The sequence below is a fragment of the Labeo rohita genome, chromosome 1 (assembly GCF_022985175.1).
Source record: "Labeo rohita strain BAU-BD-2019 chromosome 1, IGBB_LRoh.1.0, whole genome shotgun sequence".
In the NCBI taxonomy this organism is placed as follows: Eukaryota; Metazoa; Chordata; class Actinopteri; order Cypriniformes; family Cyprinidae; genus Labeo; species Labeo rohita.
Window position 1 is genome coordinate 711,600 of NC_066869.1, and position 18,826 is coordinate 730,425.

At 40.5% G+C, this 18,826-nt stretch overlaps 3 protein-coding genes across 6 annotated transcripts in view; 2 read left to right on the forward strand and 1 right to left on the reverse strand.

The window, feature by feature from the left end:
* Positions 1–2,639, reverse strand: part of parn (poly(A)-specific ribonuclease (deadenylation nuclease)) — a 10,171-nt gene extending 7,532 nt beyond the window's left edge. For both annotated transcript variants that reach the window (XM_051107550.1, XM_051107542.1), the window contains exons 1-6: positions 2,518–2,639; positions 2,229–2,306; positions 767–846; positions 434–501; positions 169–250; positions 19–79 (exon numbers count right to left, since the gene is read on the reverse strand). In XM_051107550.1, coding sequence (XP_050963507.1) covers positions 19–79; positions 169–250; positions 434–501; positions 767–846; positions 2,229–2,306; positions 2,518–2,536 — 388 coding nt within the window. In that variant the 5' untranslated portion in view covers positions 2,537–2,639. The remainder of the gene's footprint in view (positions 1–18; positions 80–168; positions 251–433; positions 502–766; positions 847–2,228; positions 2,307–2,517) is intronic.
* LOC127163975 (bifunctional apoptosis regulator) lies at positions 2,626–10,112 on the forward strand. Of its 2 annotated transcripts, none has more exons than XM_051107586.1 (9): positions 2,626–2,681; positions 4,194–4,277; positions 4,358–4,620; positions 5,033–5,309; positions 5,406–5,575; positions 7,780–7,918; positions 8,002–8,169; positions 9,354–9,550; positions 9,659–10,112. In XM_051107586.1, exons 3-9 carry the CDS (start codon positions 4,364–4,366, stop codon positions 9,855–9,857), a joined length of 1,407 nt encoding a protein of 468 aa, XP_050963543.1. In that variant the 5' UTR covers positions 2,626–2,681; positions 4,194–4,277; positions 4,358–4,363; the 3' UTR covers positions 9,858–10,112. The 2 variants fall into 2 exon arrangements, with proteins under 2 accessions (XP_050963543.1, XP_050963535.1); XM_051107578.1 differs by having other exon boundaries at positions 2,676–2,720.
* A 953-nt stretch (positions 10,113–11,065) lies between these two features.
* txndc11 (thioredoxin domain containing 11) lies at positions 11,066–18,601 on the forward strand. Of its 2 annotated transcripts, none has more exons than XM_051107497.1 (12): positions 11,066–11,581; positions 13,407–13,623; positions 13,766–13,863; positions 13,972–14,101; positions 14,193–14,286; positions 14,360–14,472; positions 14,556–14,753; positions 14,961–15,426; positions 16,470–16,612; positions 16,696–16,808; positions 16,888–16,968; positions 17,048–18,601. In XM_051107497.1, exons 1-12 carry the CDS (start codon positions 11,457–11,459, stop codon positions 17,568–17,570), a joined length of 2,301 nt encoding a protein of 766 aa, XP_050963454.1. In that variant the 5' UTR covers positions 11,066–11,456; the 3' UTR covers positions 17,571–18,601. The 2 variants fall into 2 exon arrangements, with proteins under 2 accessions (XP_050963454.1, XP_050963459.1); XM_051107502.1 differs by having other exon boundaries at positions 14,196–14,286.
* Positions 18,602–18,826: the final 225 nt, after the last annotated feature.

Consider the following 18,826-nt stretch of genomic DNA (forward strand, 5'->3'; position numbering starts at 1 on the left):
GAAGTCAAACTCACTGACCGCTGCGGAAAACCTTGTTGAAGTCGAAGCCCTGACTGACCAAGAAATCAATGCTGGAGCTCTGGAGGAAGATGACGATGATGATCCAGAGTCAGATTTAATAGTCGGTCTGGTTTATCAGTAACTAGCGACACACAAACGGACACTCACCTGACAGATGAACTTGATGTCTGGAGACGTGCGGCTGAAGGGTTTGGGGAAGATGTAGAAGTTGAAGGCTTTAGTGACGTACCTGAGCGACGGAGACGGATCATTTTAACATCTACAGTTTTTAAAACATGAACAACTGGACTGAAATCATTAATCAGAGATGGGAGACGATTCAGAGAATCAGAGATTTATAAACCCAACAATGACACAAAAGCACAAAGATGAACGACAAACAGCTCTGATGTGGAGCAGGAGGTTCGCTCACGTGGACTGATTCTGGTCGTATCTGAAGGTGCAGAGGCCGAACTGGAGGAGCAGGAAGTTCATGGAGTGCTGCAGGAAACCAGAAGAGCGTTAGCACACGCTGAACATCGCACACGACCTCAAACCAAACCCACAGCGGATCATCTGACCATTATTGACAATGTGCATGTATGAAACAAAAGATACAGCACTGACACACATTAATATATCCAATCTAATATAACATAACCAAAGAAACCTCAAAATTCTAATTTCAATAATCTATTTCAACTCAGGAACAAACACACACATGAACTGAACCCAATGATCACTGTGTGTCTGTACGTGCTTTTACCTTCCTCAGTTTGGTGTATCTCTCCTCCGGTGTGTCCAGTCCATTGGTCAGAGCACTGACTGACGGGCCGTCACTGATTCCTACAACAACCAGTGTTGGGAAGGTTACTTTGGAAATGTAATAGGTTACAGATTACAAGTTACTTGATTAAAAATGCAATAAGTAGTGTAACTTTTCAATTACTTTATTAAAGTAATGTAACTTATTACTTTTAATTACTTTTTGATAACTTTTCTAAATTTCTAATATTTTCAACTGTTAATCATTTTGAAACATTTAAACCAGGCAGAGTGAACCTTACAGTAGCACTCAACACTGATCACTGTCAGACTTTCAAAATCCTTTATCACTTGAATTAAGATTATATAAGTAAGGGATAATATACATCTTTATTTTGCAATAACAACTTGCTGAATGTACATTATCTCACTTATTACACAGCTGCTTGATAGATTATTCAGATGTTTCGTGTCAAAATTATTAAACACAAAACACTGATTTGAGTTGAAATATTTGAACGCAAAACTTCCATGAAGAAATCAGTTGCTAGCAAACAGCAAGTTCAAACTAGACATTTTAGGGATACAGTGCAGTCATACCAGTTTTCTTACACAACATTTCACCACATAAATAATTAAGTAGTAGTGCTAGTTTGTTAGTTATCTTATGATCCATTACAGTGTACAAAAAAAATGGCAGCAGCTGCGTTTGTATGAAACAATAGAGCAAGTCCCCGATACCAGGATGACAGAATTAAGAAACTGTCCACATAATATTGAATTAAGCTTTAATATTTTTTTAGCTAAACAAACGCAAAGCTTCCGCCAAGAAAAATTATCAAGCATAGCACTGACTTAAGTTGCCCCGAATGAGTCTGAGCTGTGTAATAATTTAATTTAAAGCACACCGCAAATTCAAAATTTTTTTTTTTTTTACTTATATTTTTGGGCTTTTTATGCCTTTTATTGTGATAGGACAGTAGAGAGATGACAGGACAGAGCTGGGAGGAGAGAGGGGAGCGGGATCAGCAAAGGATCTCGAGACGGGATTCGAACTGGGGTCACCGTGAGTGCAGCTGCACTATATGTCACAACAAGATCATAACATAAATGACATCATAACAAGAAATAATTCAATAGCTATGATACTGGGTTTGAAATCAAATGTTTGCATAGTTATGACAGAAAACACTAGCATCTAACAATGCCTTGGAAAAAACAATCTTAAAAAATAAAGTTTATGCATAAACCCAAATAGGAAATAAAACAGTTATCGAATAAGCATGTGTCCTATTCTGTGTCCTAAACTCCTGAAACATTGGTGTCTCATTTTAGAGCAGTCAATGCAATGCAATGCAATGCAATACTCCCCAACACTGACAACAACACACACACACACACACACACACACACACACACACACACATAATCACAAACACACACACTCACACACACAAACACACCTGTGAATTCTCCGTCTATAGAGATGAAATCCGCCTCCTGCACCGCGCGACACACCTCTGGAAGAACCTCCTTAAAATCTGCACAACACACAGATCGACACACATCAGCACACACTCACACTCACACCTGCACACACGCGCACACACACACACATCACGAACGAACACACTCACGAGCGCGCGCACACACACCCCATCACTTTAGCGCGCGCACTCGCGGTGTCCTCGCGTGTGTGTGGATCTGCGTGCGGGTTTACGGTGATGTAGTTCATTAATTCGATCGTCTTACTCTTTCTCGTGACCTCCATCCTGTAAAGCAGCGATACACACACAAACACACACTGGAAGCTTTAACCCCCGCCGCCGGAAACACTCGCCCGCACTTCCGCTCGCGGTGTGATCCTGCAGGAGGCGCTGTGAGGCCCGATGGCGCGGTTTCTCATTCCCGGTCAGGTGCGAGTCACGACGATTTTTGAGGGGCTGGAGATATATGTACGCTGGATATTGTAATGGTTTTCATGTTTTAAATCCAAATGATTCATATATAAGTTATAAATTAAAATCTGCTCAAGTGATCCTTGCTAAATAATGAAATCGAAAACTGTTATCCGGTCATCACAAGCGACTGTGATTGGTTAATCCTGCTCAGCGCAGAGAAAATTCACAAGTTATTTTATTTATATTAAATTAAACATGAACAATATTTTATATAGACAAATTATTAGTTAAAACCAGTGAACCTAAATGATCGCGAATCAAATCAAACAAGATTCCCGCCAATTCCATTCTAACGGTCAGAGAGAGTGAGGGAAATGTGAGCAAATAAACATTGAATATCTGTCAACTGTTTTACGATTGAACTGTTCAATCATAGACAGATTTATCTGTGACACAAACTATTACACCTTTGTCAAAGTGTGTCGTTTTGAATTGAAAATAACCTGTATTGCTAGTGAAGTAATTCGTAGACTTAATTGAATTAACGTTACATGACAAAAAACACGAACTAAACACTTTTCAGTATACAATTAAATAATCTTTGTGTGCTTATTATAGATAAATAGATATATTATGTATGTAAGTGTGTGTGTGTGTTGTTCCAATATGTTATGTAATTGAAATTCGTTATTTAAAAAGTACTACTGCATTTGTGAAAACATGTTTTTCATATAAATAAACACTAAATTACTTCTTTCCTTACAAGTATTCAAAACTGCAAACTTATAATAATGATGTGTCATTTGAGCTGCACGGTCGGAATTCGCAGGAAATGTGTGCCACCTCCGTTAAATAAATAAATAAATAAATAAATAAATAAATAAATAAGTAAATAGAATAAAAACGAAGCTTTTCAAAACTCTTTCTTAGCAAAACAATTCGTTGTTTCGAACACTTGAAGCACCTCGATCTGTCAATATCTGCAGATCAAAACAGACTAAATGAAACAAAAACTTCAAATGTTTGTAATATTCCGCATTTTTAAACCAATAGCAAATGTTTTAATGAAAGTGTAATCTATTAAAAATGATCTACAAATAATGAAATACCATTAAATATGAGGGTTCTGTAACATTTGTGTTCTTTTTTTTTTATTTTGTTGCATCAATAAGATATGAATGTACAAATATTAGTAATGATAATACAGCACAGTGTGTGTGTGTGTGTGTGTTGTTTGTGTTGGTGTGTATGCGGTTTAGCTAAATAGACAACATAGGGAACCAGAAAAAAAAACCCCTACTGTCCTTGTAAGTCAAATGACCGATGATTGAGAACAAGAGTCCCATTTAACCTTGAATGAATCATATTTACTATATATTTATTTTACATAAGGTGTAGTGTTTTTGGTAGAACAATAATAGAAGTCAATGGAAAGTCCCCAGGAACATACTAAATCACGTGATTGTGTGTTTGAGTAGGAAGGTGCTGCTTGAAGTGAAGTTTCTGTTTCTCTTCTTTTCTGATCAGAGAGATATGAGCTTTTACACGAATAAACCGAAAGAGCAGATATGAGAAGAGAGACGAGGAGCTGACAGCGGCGCTGAGACTGAAGTAAGACATGAACCTGCCTGTAAACACTCGCAGGAGCCGTCCTGTGCTGTTATATGATCTGTGTGTGTGTGTGTTGACAGAGTGAGATGGACGTGCGGATCCCTGTAGACGAGGAGCTCAGCGAGTCTGAAGAGGAGCCGGTGACAGGTCTGTCTGCGTCTGAGTTCACCTGTCACTGCTGCTACCAGGTGCTGGTCGACCCAACCACGCTCACCTGCGGACACAGCTTCTGCAGACACTGCCTGGCCAACTGGTGGGCGTCCGCTCTGCCCCGCGTCCGCACCGACTGCCCAGAATGCCGAGCGGTGTGGACGGACTTTCCCAAAGTCAACATCCTGCTCCGGTGAGAGACGAGCGAGTCATGATCCGGCTCTGTTTGCACACACTTCAGTAGTCAAACCAGATTACACACAGTGTGTCTCAGTTCAGTGCACCTGTAAAGTTTTAATACTCATTTTAACTCTATAACAATAACTGTTGTTTTTTAATTGTTCTAATAGTTGTTGTTTTAATTACTATTATTATTATAATTATAATATACCATTTAGATGTCATTAACATTGTAGTTCTCATTATAGTTGTCTTTACAGTTCTAGTTATTTGTGGTGTGAACAGGTCTTAATTCAGATTGTCCCACCTGTACAAATAGTTAATGATGTAGTTTATTGTAAAGTTAAGGTCCTGGTCACTGCATGATGCTCATGTTCTCAATCAGACGCACAATGAAACAGCCTGTGTGTGTGTGTGTTTGTCAGGGATGCGGTGGAGAAGCTGTTTCCCGCTGAAGTGAGCCGAAGGAAGCAGGCCATCCTGAGTGATCCGGGGTTCTGTCGTGTTCTCCAGGCCTTCCAGCAGCACGGGAAGAGACAGGCCCCTCATGCAGCTCCACCACAGAACCCACAGCAGTTTAATATACTGAACCAACCACCGTTTAATATTTTGAATCCACAACAGTTTGATATGTTGAATCAACCGGAGTTGAACATCAGAGAGTTTTGCGCTGGACTTATGATAGTACTGTGCTGCGTGGCCGTGAGTGACACACACACACACACACACACAGAACACATATAACACATGCTGAGGAGGCATCACTGTGTGTGTGTGTGTGTGTGTGTGTGTGTGTAGATGGTGGTGTTAGTGTGGCGTGCGTTCAGTACCAGCTCCAGTCATGAGGTGCTGCTCAGTAAACCGCTCAGCAGGTGGAACACTGATGATGTCACTCTGTGGGTGGAGCATCTGAGTGTCTGGACCAGTCAGTATAAAGAAACCTTCCGCAGGGAACAGATCAACGGCAGGTAACGCACACACTACACTCTATAGTGGTTGAACATGAAATATAATAGTGGACTTCAATGACTGAACTTCCACAATGCAGTTTTAAATTCAGCTTCAAAAGGCTCTAAAGCCAAGGGTCTTATCTAGCGAAACGATTGGTTGTTTTCTAAAAAAAAAAATGGACAATTATATACTTTTTAACCACAAATGCTCGTCTTGTCTAGCTCTGCGTGAACTCTGTGTAGTCCGGGTCAAGACAGTTAGGATGTCAAAAAACTCCCATTTCATTTCCTCCTCCAACTTAAAAAACACTGTTTTACCGTTTTTGTAAAGGGTGTTTGACCCTCCTTGTACGTTTACTTTGTAAACACTGGGTCGGTACTTCTGCAGCGATGCAGGGCGATTTTGAAGTCAGGGAGAAAATTCAATTCAATTCAATTCAAATTTATTTGTATAGCGCTTTTCACGATACATATCGTTGCAAAGCAGCTTTACACCAAATTGACATTTTTACTATATATGTAGTAGTAGCTTGATGTACATATGGTAGAGATGTCTGGTAAAGATCAATTAATGACGTAATCAAACAGACAAAGAACACTATAAATTTGTAGCAGAATTTGGTAGTGCTGTATGTTTTCAGGGTTGGCATCATCTGAAGTCCTCTGAAGGGTTGGCATCATCTTTTCTTAAGTGTTCTGGATCCACACTGGAGCTTGTGAATTCCTAGTTACCATGGGATGTCAATCCCATGGCAACAGAGAACAAATAGGAACATAATTAGCGTAGCTGCTGTTCAAACTAAGAAAAGGAAGGTTTGTTAAACCAGAGCTAAAAGATTAAAATGAACATTTGATCAGATATAGCTGCAGAAAAAGTTTATGAGATGCATTATTTGAATGCTTGGCTAAAAAGATGTGTCTTTAATCTAGATTTAAATAGAGAGAGTGTGTCTGAACCCCGAACGTTATCAGGAAGGCTGTTCCAGAGTTTGGGTGCCAAATGTGAAAAAGCTCTACCTCCTTTAGTGGACTTTGCTATCCTAGGTACTACCAACAGTCCAGAGTTTTGTGACCTTAGGGAGCGTGATGGATTGTAGCGTGGTAGAAGACTAGTTAGGTACGCAGGAGCTAAACCGTTAAGTGCCTTATAGGTAAGAAGTGCTATTTTGTAGCTGATGCGGAACCTAATAGGCAGCCAGTGCAGAGACTTTAAAATTGGGGTAATATGATCATATTTTCTTGACCTGGTAAGGACTCTAGCAGCTGCATTTTGGACTATCTGTAGCTTGTTTATTGAAGATGCAGGACAACCACCTAGTAGTGCATTACAATAGTCCAGTCTAGAGGTCATGAATGCGTGAACTAGCTTTTCTGCATCAGAAACAGGTAACATGTTTCGCAGCTTGGCAATGTTGCGAAACATGTTACCTGTTTCTGATGCAGAAAAGCTAGTTTGAGATGAGAGTTTTTCAACAAACTCTAAATTTATTGAACCAGATCTAGACGAGTGTTCAGAGCTAGACAAGACGAGTGTTTAAGGTTAAAAAGTATATAAATTTTAATTTTTTGTAGAAAATAACTGATCGTTTCGCTAGATAAAACCCTTCTTTCTCCGTTTGAAGCTGCATTTTGGAAGTTCAAACTCACGGGCACCATATCAGTCCACTATTTGGAGAACATTCCTGAATGTTTTCCTCAAAAACCATAATTTCCTTATGACTGAAGAAAGAAAGACATGAACGTCTTGGATGTCAAGGGGGTGAGTAAACTATCTGTACATTTTTGTTCTGGAAGTGACCTAATCCTTTAAATGTTGTGTATGTTGTATGTGAGCAGCTGTGCCCAGACTGAAACAGGAAAGCAGAGATGTATTTGTTAACATACATAGTAATTATTATATTTCAGATAATATGAGGAGATATAGGGAACAGAAAGTGAGGGAGAACATTCACATATATGGAAAGAAGAATCCATCAGGAAGTATGTTAGACTCAGAATTTTCTTTATATGATTTAAAGCACATGTGCTTCAATGCTGTTTCATCTGTACAGCACCTTTCACTGATGTAAAACCATGCAAGATAGAGATAGAGAGAGCTTCATTATATTTTAGGAAGGGCATCACTACATTCGGCTCCTTGACGTAAAAACGTTTGCGAACCCGTTCTAGAGTCCCATCACAGACATATCACATCTGAAATGTGTAATCTGTGTGTGTGTCAGATTACTGTTCGCTCTCAGCGATGAAGATCTGTCTGCGGCTCCGTTCAGCATCAGCAGTGAGTCTCACAGACGGATCATCCTGGAGGAGCTGCACAGACTCAAACAGCGCCGGGTCGCACCGAACCTCTGGCAGTACAAGGTGTGTGTGCTTTTTAAAGTTCACTCAGGTACATTTATCATTGCTAACACTGTTAAGCATCATCTCTCTCTCTGCGTCTTCAGGAGCTGAATTTAGGGAAGACTCTGTTTCTGCAGTTGAGTTTGCACAGATTTCCCCGGCTGACGCTGCTCTATCTGTTCCTGTTTGATTATGGTGATATGTTCCTGCCCTTCATTCACACCAGCTGCCCAGCGCAAACCACACAAGACAGCCTCATTGACACGCCGCTGGTGCGTCACTGCCTCTCACTCTCCACGACATCTGCATACGACTGACGCACATCGCCCTTAGTGGCAGTCACTCAGAACTTTGTGATTTCAGACGAAAATCTGAAAAATCTTAAAGGAGAAGTCCACTTCCAGAACAAAGATTCACATATAATGTACTCACCCCCTTGTCATCCAAGATGTTCATGTCCTTCTTTCTTCAGTCGTAAAAAAAATTATGTTTTTTGAGGAAAACATTTCAGGATGTTTCTCCATATAATGGACTGATATGGTGCGCTGATTTTGAACTTACAAAATGTAGTTTAAATGCGGCTTCAAATGATCACAGATGTGGTTGTAAATGATCCCAGCTGAGGAAGAAGGGTCTTATCTAGCGAAACCATTGGTTATTTTAATAAAAATAATATAATTTATATAATTTTTAATGTCAAACGCTCATCTTGTCTTACTCTGCCTGGACTGTTTTTGTTGCGGTTCATGTCAGTTAGTGTATGTGGAAAAACTCCCATCTCATGTTCTCCCTCAACTTCAAAATCATCTTATATCACTGTTTTACCTTTTTTGTTAAGGGTGTTTGATCTTCTTTGCATGTTCACTTTGTAAACACTGTGTCTGTTCTTCTGCAGAGATGTAGGATGATTCTGAAATGATTTTTGAAGTTGAGGGAGAAAATAAGAGTTTTTCGACATACACTAACTGTCTTGAGTCAGAATACACAGAGTTCAGGGAGAGAAAGACAAGACGAACGTTTGACATTAAAAAGTATTTAAATTGTATTTTTTTAATGAAAATAACTGATTGTTTCGCTAGATAAGACCCTTCTTTCTCGGCTGGGATCATTTACAACCGCATTAGTGATCTTTTGAAGCTGCATTTAAACTGTATTTTGGAAGTTCAAACTCGGGGCACCATATCAGTCCATTATATGGAGAAAAATCCTGAAATGTTTTCCTCAAAAAACAGAGTTTCTTTACGACTGAAGAAAGAAAGACATGAACATCTTGGATGAGGGGGTGAGTACATTATATGTCAGTTGTTGTTCTGGAAGTGCACTTCTCCTTTAACTAGAAATATTCCATATTTTACGTGATTGACTTCAGGTTTGCCATTTGTCAATTGTCAGAGATAACAAAAAGCTGTTTTTTAGTTTTTTAACTCTCTCTCTCTTTCTGCATCTGCCGTATCAGGACCGTCCGAGCTGGAGTCAGTGGGCGGAGTTTCTGCTGATGTACTTCCTGTTGCCCTATCAGCTGCTCTCTGCATTCGCCTGGCACTTGTTAAGCGTTCATTACTGGACGGCACGTGTCGTCATGTTACACGCCGTGTTTCTGTCCGTGCTGGATGTGCATTTCTTTTGGACGCTGTTGAAGAGAGGAGAGATAAGGTACAAACACAGAGAATAGACTCTACGTTTAACGCTGTTAATTACTGTAAACACCATTAGCACAGTTATTCAGAGCTGGGGTGATTGTTGTGCGTGTTGTGATTGCAGGACGCTCCCTAAGCGTGTTTGGCAGGAGGTGCTGGCAGTGATGATGAAGGAGTCTCTGTTTGTGCTGCTGTGGCCGCTGATTCCTCTGTTCTTCTGTAACTTTATATTCTATTACAATCTGTACGTCTGCCCCTTCTACACTGCAGCGCTGGTCAAACGAACTCTCCTGCAGACAGACACACAACAGCAGAGGATCTGAACACACATTCACCATACTGCGCTTACATGATACTCAGGTATATAGTATAGTCGGGTTCAGACGCCTTTCACTGTCATTGAATTAACCCGTTTATATTCATTGATCTCTTCAGTCACCTGTTTGGGTGTTTGTTTCATGCTGTTTAAGAGAAATTAATTAAAATCAATAATTATTTATTTTTATATTATGATTCAGATGAGTGTTATAATCTGGGGCAAAATGGACAAATATTTTTTTAATAAAAAGAGAAAGTTCTGGTGTTGTTGAGTGATCTTACTATTAAATTTAAAGTTTGTTTGTTGCTGACAAGTTGTTGATTCTGTATAACAGGACAATAAAGTGCAGACACTGCAGGCAAACACAGTTTTTTCATGCACGACTGTCAAGTTTTAGATTTTGGGCTTTTTGGTTTTTCATAAAGTGTTTTTGTCAGACTAGTAGAAAGAAAACATCCAGAAGACACTGTTAAGTGTTTCTTCTATAGCACTTGATCTATTTGTGCTAACAGATTTTTAATTACACTACATATTTTTAAATAAGTTTTTTCTCCTACACCGAGCCATAAATCTCCACTTCAGCTGCTTGATCAACACAATATTGTGAAAATATATTTTCATATATTGTAAAATATATTGTATTTTCTGAATTATGAAGTGACAAAAATGACATACCCAAACTTCCCTCTGTAAAAACATTTGACTCTGTCAAAAAACATTAGGCAAGAATTTTAAAACTGTCTTCATCCAGTGTTTAGATTTTGTGATTTTTGCAAAAAAATGTTTGCAGTTATCAGTGTAATCAATCAACTGGGTAAGTAAGGCCATAACTATTACCTCCTATTCACTTGCAGTGTCTCGTCTTAATAAAACAGAAACAGCTTTACAAGAAACCATATAGACTCCAACAAAGCTTTACATATTCATTTAAAGTGTATTATATTTGCTGAATAACTACTGTAAAAAAATGCTTGCTCCAATGTAATGCCTTAACATTCTGTCGACCTAGACATTTATTAATATTAGATTTAAGTAACCAAACTCTAAAATCCATATCTGATTATATAATTGTCAAAAACCCAAGTGATTCTGTCCATCTCTAACATTGTGAAGGAACACTGTCATTTTCGTGTCTTTGGGGGCGTGGCTTCATTGCGATGTGCTTACACCTGATTGGTCCAAAGTTTGTTTGCGATCTGTTGTTAACTAGAGTATAACCGGTCCAGCAGCAGGTTTCCGTGCAGTGTGTTTCTCCAGTACAGAACACCGATTCCCGGAGAAGACTGTCAGTCAGCACTCAAAACACTACAGTCTCGGATCTGAACCAGGACGCTGCACATTCTCGTTCATCTGTGCGTACATTTAATGTAATTTCCGTAATAATGCTGTTTTGATGAAATGAAACACGGCGGCGCGTTTGTGTGTGTAGTTTTGAGACGCTCCCTCGCCGTGTCCCCGCCCCTCTCCTCCCGTAAGGCGGAAGTGTGACGTGTGTTTGAGCGGTTGGTGCGGCGTGTGTTGTGCTGCTGTCTCTGAGTCTCTCCGATTCGGTTGTGTTCGGTTCAGTTCTCCCGGGATGAACTGGTCGTTGTAGCGGTCGGTGATGCTGCGGCGGGTTCGGGCGCAGCTCCGGCAGGCGGCGGATCAGATGGCGAAAAGACCCGAACTGTGCTGCGGCGCGATACTGCTCACCTGCGCGCTCATCTTACCCATAACCCTCACCTGCAGGTAAAGAAACCTCAGAACACAACTATAGTATCATATACTGCTCGTCCTACCGTTAATCCCACCTGCGGGTAAACATACAACAATACACAAGACATATACAGTAATACATAAGTGTTCGTACTATATGATGTGTAACAGTACACAACATTTACAGTCATATGTCATTCAGTAATATAAGACATACATATGCTGCTCACCTGCAGCTACATGGACTGTAAAATACAAGTTATACACAGTAACATGGAATAACATCTGTAATATTGTATTGTGCAATATATATAGAGAGAGCACAAATAATAATATTTGATCACCAAATCTGCATATTAGATCACATGCATAAATATTTACCTAAAACGGTACATTTGATAAGTATTCTATCTTCTGTTGTGTATAAAATATGAGATTTGAGAATCATTGCATTCTGTTTTCACTTAAACTTTACAGAACATCACAACATTTTTGAAATCGGGATTGTTTACACTGTGTGCAGAATCATTAGGCATGTTGATATTCTGGTCTGATTTTTTTCCAAACACATTTTACCAATTCCAAACCACATCAGTCTTAATAACTACTGTTAATTTTGTATTTAATCATTTATATGTGATATATAATTGTCCGTGAAGGCTGGAAGTGAAAAACTCCTTATATTCAGGTGTGCAGAATTATTAGGCATGTTTTCTTTTACAGATAAAATGAGCCAAAAAAGAGATTTAACCCAGACTGAAAAGTCCAAATTATTAAATGCCCATGAGAAGAATGCAATACTAATGCATTACAAGAATTTGCAAAGTTAAGGCTTGACCATTGGACAGAGAAATGCTTGTTGAGTCTGCATGGTCAGAAAAAACAGGTGGAGAAGAAAAGATGCATGTTAACTGCAAAAGAATTAGGAATTAAGCTGAAGAATTAGGTGTGACACCATCAGGAACCGTTTAGTCTCCAGCGCCACTGGGAGTTCATGTTTAGTCTCCTATTCTGAAAAGTCTGACTTGCAGAGATGGACTAAAATGAACTCCCAAAATGTACTGCCAGATTTTGGAAGATAAATTCTTGAATCAGAGGCACAAGAGGATGTGATGCTTGTCCTTCAAGAGTCACTCTCAACTTATCTGTCTCTAAAGCATATAAAAAACTGTCTTCATGTATTTCACAACACATCAGCTTGTTATTCTTATTAAGTCAGGGGCATTTTTTAGGATTTTTTACCAAGCTGAGTCTCTGAGAACCTGACACATTGCACTTCTGAAGACTCCAGGTCGGTTGCAGTTCTGGAAAATGGTGGCGCTGGAGACTAAACGGTTCCTGATGGTGTCACACCTAATTCTTCAGCTTAATTCCTAATTCTTTTGCAGTTAACATGCATCTTTTCTTCTCCACCTGTTTTTTCTGACCATGCAGACTCAACAAGCATTTCTCTGTCCAATGGTCAAGCCTTAACTTTGCAAATTCTTGTAATGCATTAGTATTGCATTCTTCTCATGGGCATTTAATAATTTGGACTTTTCAAGTCTGGGTTAAATCTCTTTTTGGGCTCATTTTATTTGTAAAAGAAAACATGCCTAATAATTATGCACACCTGAATATAAGGAGTTTTTCACTTCCAACCTTCACGGACAATTATATATCACATATAAATGATTGAATACAAAATTAACAGTAGTTATTAAGACTGATGTGGTTTGGAATTGGTAAAATGTGCTTGGGGAAAAAAATCAGACCAGATTATGAATATGCCTAATAATTCTGCACACAGTGTATATAAACCATAATATAACATAAATGATAACACATCTGTCTGCTCATCTGTCTGTGTTTCTGTCAGTCGGGTGAAGAACGTTGTAGCGGCGCCTCGGTCTCCGGTGCGGTTCTTCCCGGCCGAGGCTCCGGTGGTGGATCTGTTCCTGGGTCAGTTAGAGGAAGCGGATCATCTACTAGAGGAAGCGGATGTGTCGGTGGTGTTCTATTACGCCCCTTGGTGCGCTCACTGCATCACTGCGCGACAGCACGTCCAGCAGGTGGCGCTGCGGCTGGCCCAGCAGGTGAGACGACTTCCTGTGTGACTCCTGTTTGTATCTTCTGTGATGTTCAGGACTCAACACGTCACACCGACATGACAGTGAAGTGTCATGATGCTCAGTTGTTGTTTCAGTAATAATAGTCTGTTGTCTGTACCGTGTGCAGGTGCAGTTTGTGGCGGTGAACTGTTGGTGGCATCAGGGCAGGTGCAGGAAGCAGAAGAACTTCTTCCAGTATCCAGTCATTCATCTGTATTACAGGAGGTGAACGCACGCTTACATTGACTGAATCATGTGTTAATGAGCACAATAATAACTCTGTGTGTGTGTGTGTGTGTGTGTGTGTGTGTGTGTGTGTGTGTGTGTGTGGAGGATCGGTCCGATCGAGTACAGAGGTCCGGTCCGGTCTGAGTATCTGGAGAGCTTCATTCACAGAGTTTCTGCTCCACTCTCATACCTGCCCTCCGTTGGAGCCCTGCACACCTTCCTCACACATCACCAGGTACTCACACACACACACACACACACACACACACACACACACACACACACACACACCCATACACACTTGTTTCTCATATGTTTGTGCACAGCAGGCTGTGGTGGGTTATTTCCAGTTTAACTCGTCTCCTCAACCGGCCGGTTACATCACCTTCCTGTTGTCCGCTTTGCACGCGCTCAGACGAGGTACTGACCCTCCCTCACACATCACTAACACTGATCCTCTCAGCTCTGACACGCTGCCTTCTGATTGGTGCAGATCACCAGGGGGAGGTGCGCTTCGCTGTGGTGACCAATCAGGCGGTGGCAGAGGGCGTGTCACTCAGGGATGATGAAAGTGTGTATTTACACCGGCGTTTGAACAGCTCACTGGTGAGTTGATGAGCACACACACACTCATTCTGAGCATCTGCTCAAACAGTGAAATATGACACTAGTTTTGTGTTTTGTGTTAGGTTTTCCCACGGACGCAGAGGAACTTCACTGTGCAGGCCGTCTGCGATTGGGTGTTTGAGAACAGGGAGAGCGTCATTCGCTGGATTCAGCCAACTAGAGCGAAGAGTTACTCACTGGAGGCGGAGCTACAGAAAGGCCCCGCCCTCCTGACCTTCCTCCCGCACAATCCCCTCACAGCCAATCAGCTGCTGACACAGGTTCCTCCAGCTATTTTTAGAATGTTGTAAAAATGTTATAATGTGACACTATTACAAAAAGTTCAAAAGTATGAATCGGTATTTTGTAAATGTGTTTATTATTTAAGTTTATAATGTAATGTGCATGTTTAGTTTTTATGTTGTTGTTCTGACAGACGTTTGACAGTGAAGTGTTGTGTAAATCACATGGTGTCGTGTCTGTGTCAGGTGACTGATGTGGCGCTGCATTATCACTCGTGTTGCGGGTCAGAGGAGGATTCGTCGTCCGTCCCGAGCTGCTGTCAGTCTCTGCCGGTTGCGTCGGCTGATGTGAGCGTCTGTGAGTTGTGTGTGTCTCAGTGCTGGGCTCTGGGTCTGTATCTGCAGCAGGTTCGACTCTCCAGCGCCTCCTGCAGGAGCGTTCAGACCTCATACGGTCCATTCGGCCGGTTCAGCGTCTGCTGCAGGAGTGTCCCGAGTCCTCACCGCTGCCCACTGCTGCCGGACTCCATCACGGGCCTGCAGTGCCGCACCAACAAGACGCTGCGCTTCTACCTGCTGGACGCGCAGCTCAACTGGCCGCTGGCTCAGAGACTCGGAGCGTCCGGAAACCAGAGCAGCGACCTGCCCTTCATCACCATCATCAACCTCAGAGACGAGACGCACTACGTGCTCAAACACAACAACACACTGGGTACACACACTAAACACACACACACACTGACCGACTCACACACAAACATACACACACTTCAGGCCCTTGCACACGGAGTACCAAATGTTTGTATTTGTTTTTTCATATTTCTCAAAATTAGTCACTCACAGAATGTCACAGTGGCTCTAAATAGTCCAAACACTCTCAAAATGATTGTGACGGATGCGGAAAACACTGAAAATCCAACCTGATCTGAATTTTTTTATGATGGATGAACATGAAATTGTAATTCGAAATTTTGGACAGAAACGCATTACATTTTAATTTACAAGAAAATATTGAGTTACTTTTTAAAATAAGTAATGCCAGTTACTTTTTCCCCCATTTATTGATTGAAAGCTCTTCTGTCCCAGTGTTGAGAGAAATCAGGAGTAAGATGTTACTTTCATTCTAGTTCATCTCACTTAAAAAAACAGATTCAGTTTTCCTCAAAATGAATAAAAACTGTGAAACGCAAACCTACAATAATTCATAGTTTTATTTATTTATATAAATAATACTGTTTTATTAACCAATACTGTGTCTTCGCTGCTGACCTTTGATGATTCAATTCAACCATACTAATAAGCAAAAATTACTCAAGACGAACTAACATTTTGTTCATTTTTTGTTCCTGAAGAGTGTTGAACTTTCTTCTTCTATATTCTGTTGTACAGATGTGAATTTACATTTCCTTGAACCTGAGGCTTTTTGTTTTTACATTTGACAAAAATAGAACGTTTAATAAACAAGTGTGCCCTGCCCGGATTTAAAAAGTAACGCAATAGTAAATCACTTTCCATAAAAAGTAAGTAATGTAGTTAGTTACTTTTAAAGGGAGTAACACAATATTGTAACACATTACTTTTAAGAGTAACTTTTCCTAACACTGGTTATGAACACAAACACAGTCACACATGATCACACACTCAGACTCATTTACACACACTCATACTCTCTCATGTTTGCTCAAACACACACACACACACACACACTCACTGTTGCTGCAGCAGTAATTGTTGTTTTCTCTGTTTGTGGAGCAGCAGATTTCATCCAGAACTTCAGCGCGTCCTACAGTCCTTTACACAGACATCTGGTGGGACACAAGCAGCAGCAGCAAACACAGTCCCTCATACAGGAAGTGACCTCAGACAGCTTCCTGCACACCGTCATGGACTCACAGAGGGTGAGAGCAGCTGCTGTTTATTAATGCTGTTATGTAGTGTTCACAGCAGCAGACGATATCTGTGATGTTCTCTGTCTCATCAGGACGTGCTGCTGTTGTATTATTCGGCCTGGTGTGGTTTCTGCTCGGTTCTCAATCACGTGTTTCTTCAGCTGGCCCGTCTGTTCCAGGGAAACGGCGCCCTCACGGTGGCCAGGTGTGGAACTGCACATTACGTTTCACATCACCATTCAGGAGTGACTGAGTTAGTGTTTGTGTGTTCTTGTTGATTTCAGAGTGAATGTTGGCCGTAATGATCTGCCCTGGGAGTTTATGGTGGATCATCTGCCGTCTGTGCTGTTCTTCCCCCGACACAGGTCACAAACTCTTCATTCACTCTCTCATGTTGGTCAAACCTGTGTCTGTTTTATTCTGAATCGTTACCGTTTCCCACAGGAAGCAGATGAGCGTGAAGTTTCCGGAAAACACGCCCATGACGGTTCCCAACCTGCTGCGGTTCATTCTGCAGCACACTGGCCACGCCCCCTGGGAGGAGTCCGGTCATGGGGTGGAGCCTAAGTCCCTGCTAGAGGCGGAGCTTCGGGCGCTGCAGCGGGAGGTGTTTTCTCTGCATCAGGCCAGAGAGCGTCTGTCTCAGCAGCTGGCCGTCCTGTGGAGGGAGAACCGGCGGCTCGCGCTGCACACGCACACGCTGGAGACCCAGAATGCCGAGCTGCAGGAGCAGAGCGGGCGGCTGGAGACGCTGTACAGGGAGAAAACGCGTCAGCTGACCGACACCGTTCACAGACTGCAGGAGCTCGCAGACGTGTCTGAAGAACTGCTGAAGGAGAACACGCTCCTCAAAGTGTTGCTGAACGCACTGAGAGACACAGACAGATGGGACGCAGACAGAAGGGACAAAGCTGATGGACAGAAAGAAGCAGATGGACTGCGTGAAAAGTGTGAGGCTTCTTTATGACCGATGATTATCATGCATAATCTTACAGAATCACACAAAACCTTTTAAGAACACGTCCAGCTCTTACTTTACCACAAAAAGGAGAATGTGCAAAATATAATGTCAAAGAAAAAATGTATTTGCATTGTAAAGAAATGCAAATACATTGTTTTGCAGACTCATTAAAATGTTGTTATAGACATGTTTTAGTGTAATGCCTGAAAAACTCAGCAATGAAACATTCAAGTTTCATGTTTATTTGTCTTATGCACAAGATGTCAGTGACAGTTTGTTCACTGAAATGCTAGTTGTGAGGCTCAGACATTCTACAGCAGTAAATACAGAAAAAATACAATAAAAAGCATTTGTAAATTAAATGCATTGGAGTTTAATTATCATAAAATAATGTGACAATGTACATCTTATAATGAACTCCTAATGATCCTAAAATAGGCATCATTTTCTCTGTGCTAAACATGTTTCCCCCTTGTGATTTTGGAGTGAAATGTGATCTGGACATGTTCTGGCGATTAATTATGACTGCCGTTACAGACATGAGCGATTGATGAATATGTTTCTGATTCAGAGCAGCAGCTCTTAAAAGCATGTTTGGACTTTATGATGGTTTGATCTAAGAATAGACATTAAATGGTATCTGTGAGACCCTGTTAAACAGTAAGTAGTATTTTGTTGAAATAATCTGTTTTTTCATAATCGAGTTCTGATACAGTATTCAGGGATTACTTGATGTTCCTCAGATTTTAAGGGTTAGAGTTAAATTGAAGTTAAAGGTGGTAAATGTGATTGTCACTGACTTTTTGAATCATTTGGTTACGTTTTATATTTATGTAAATTATTATTAAGGAACTAGAAGTGCCATTAAAAGCATTAAAGTGAATTAACTATCAGTTAATTAATATGAAAATTAAAATGACATTTATATTGTACACATTATATTTTGTGCACATTTAAAAATATTGCCTAACAATAAAATGTCAAATGTTATTGTATCATGGTTATAAGAAAATAAAACCAGACCAAGTTTAAGTTTAGATTTAGGTTCAGAAAAGTGCATTTAAATGAAATTTTTTTTTTTATTAAAAATAGTTTGGTTTTTTTTTTGACAATTTTTTTTTGTTTTGTTTTGTTTTGTTTTGTTTTGTTTTTTTGAGAAAATACAACCAGGACTTAAAGAATGATACAAACAAAGTGTAAAAACATGACAACTAAAATTAGGTGACAAGATTTTCCCTTGTGCAAAAATCATTTCACAATTT

Bases quoted from the DNA above. Each gene is read 5' to 3' on its own strand.
- LOC127163975 (XM_051107586.1), top strand. From the start codon at position 4,364: ATGGACGTGCGGATCCCTGTAGACGAGGAGCTCAGCGAGTCTGAAGAG. The intron at 4,621-5,032 runs GTGAGAGACGAG...TGTGTTTGTCAG, and splicing joins AAAGTCAACATCCTGCTCCG to GGATGCGGTGGAGAAGCTGT. The intron at 9,551-9,658 runs GTACAAACACAG...TTGTGATTGCAG, and splicing joins TTGAAGAGAGGAGAGATAAG to GACGCTCCCTAAGCGTGTTT.
- txndc11 (XM_051107497.1), top strand. From the start codon at position 11,457: ATGCTGCGGCGGGTTCGGGCGCAGCTCCGGCAGGCGGCGGATCAGATG. The intron at 14,102-14,192 runs GTACTCACACAC...GTTTGTGCACAG, and splicing joins CCTTCCTCACACATCACCAG to CAGGCTGTGGTGGGTTATTT. The intron at 15,427-16,469 runs GTACACACACTA...TTTGTGGAGCAG, and splicing joins CAAACACAACAACACACTGG to CAGATTTCATCCAGAACTTC.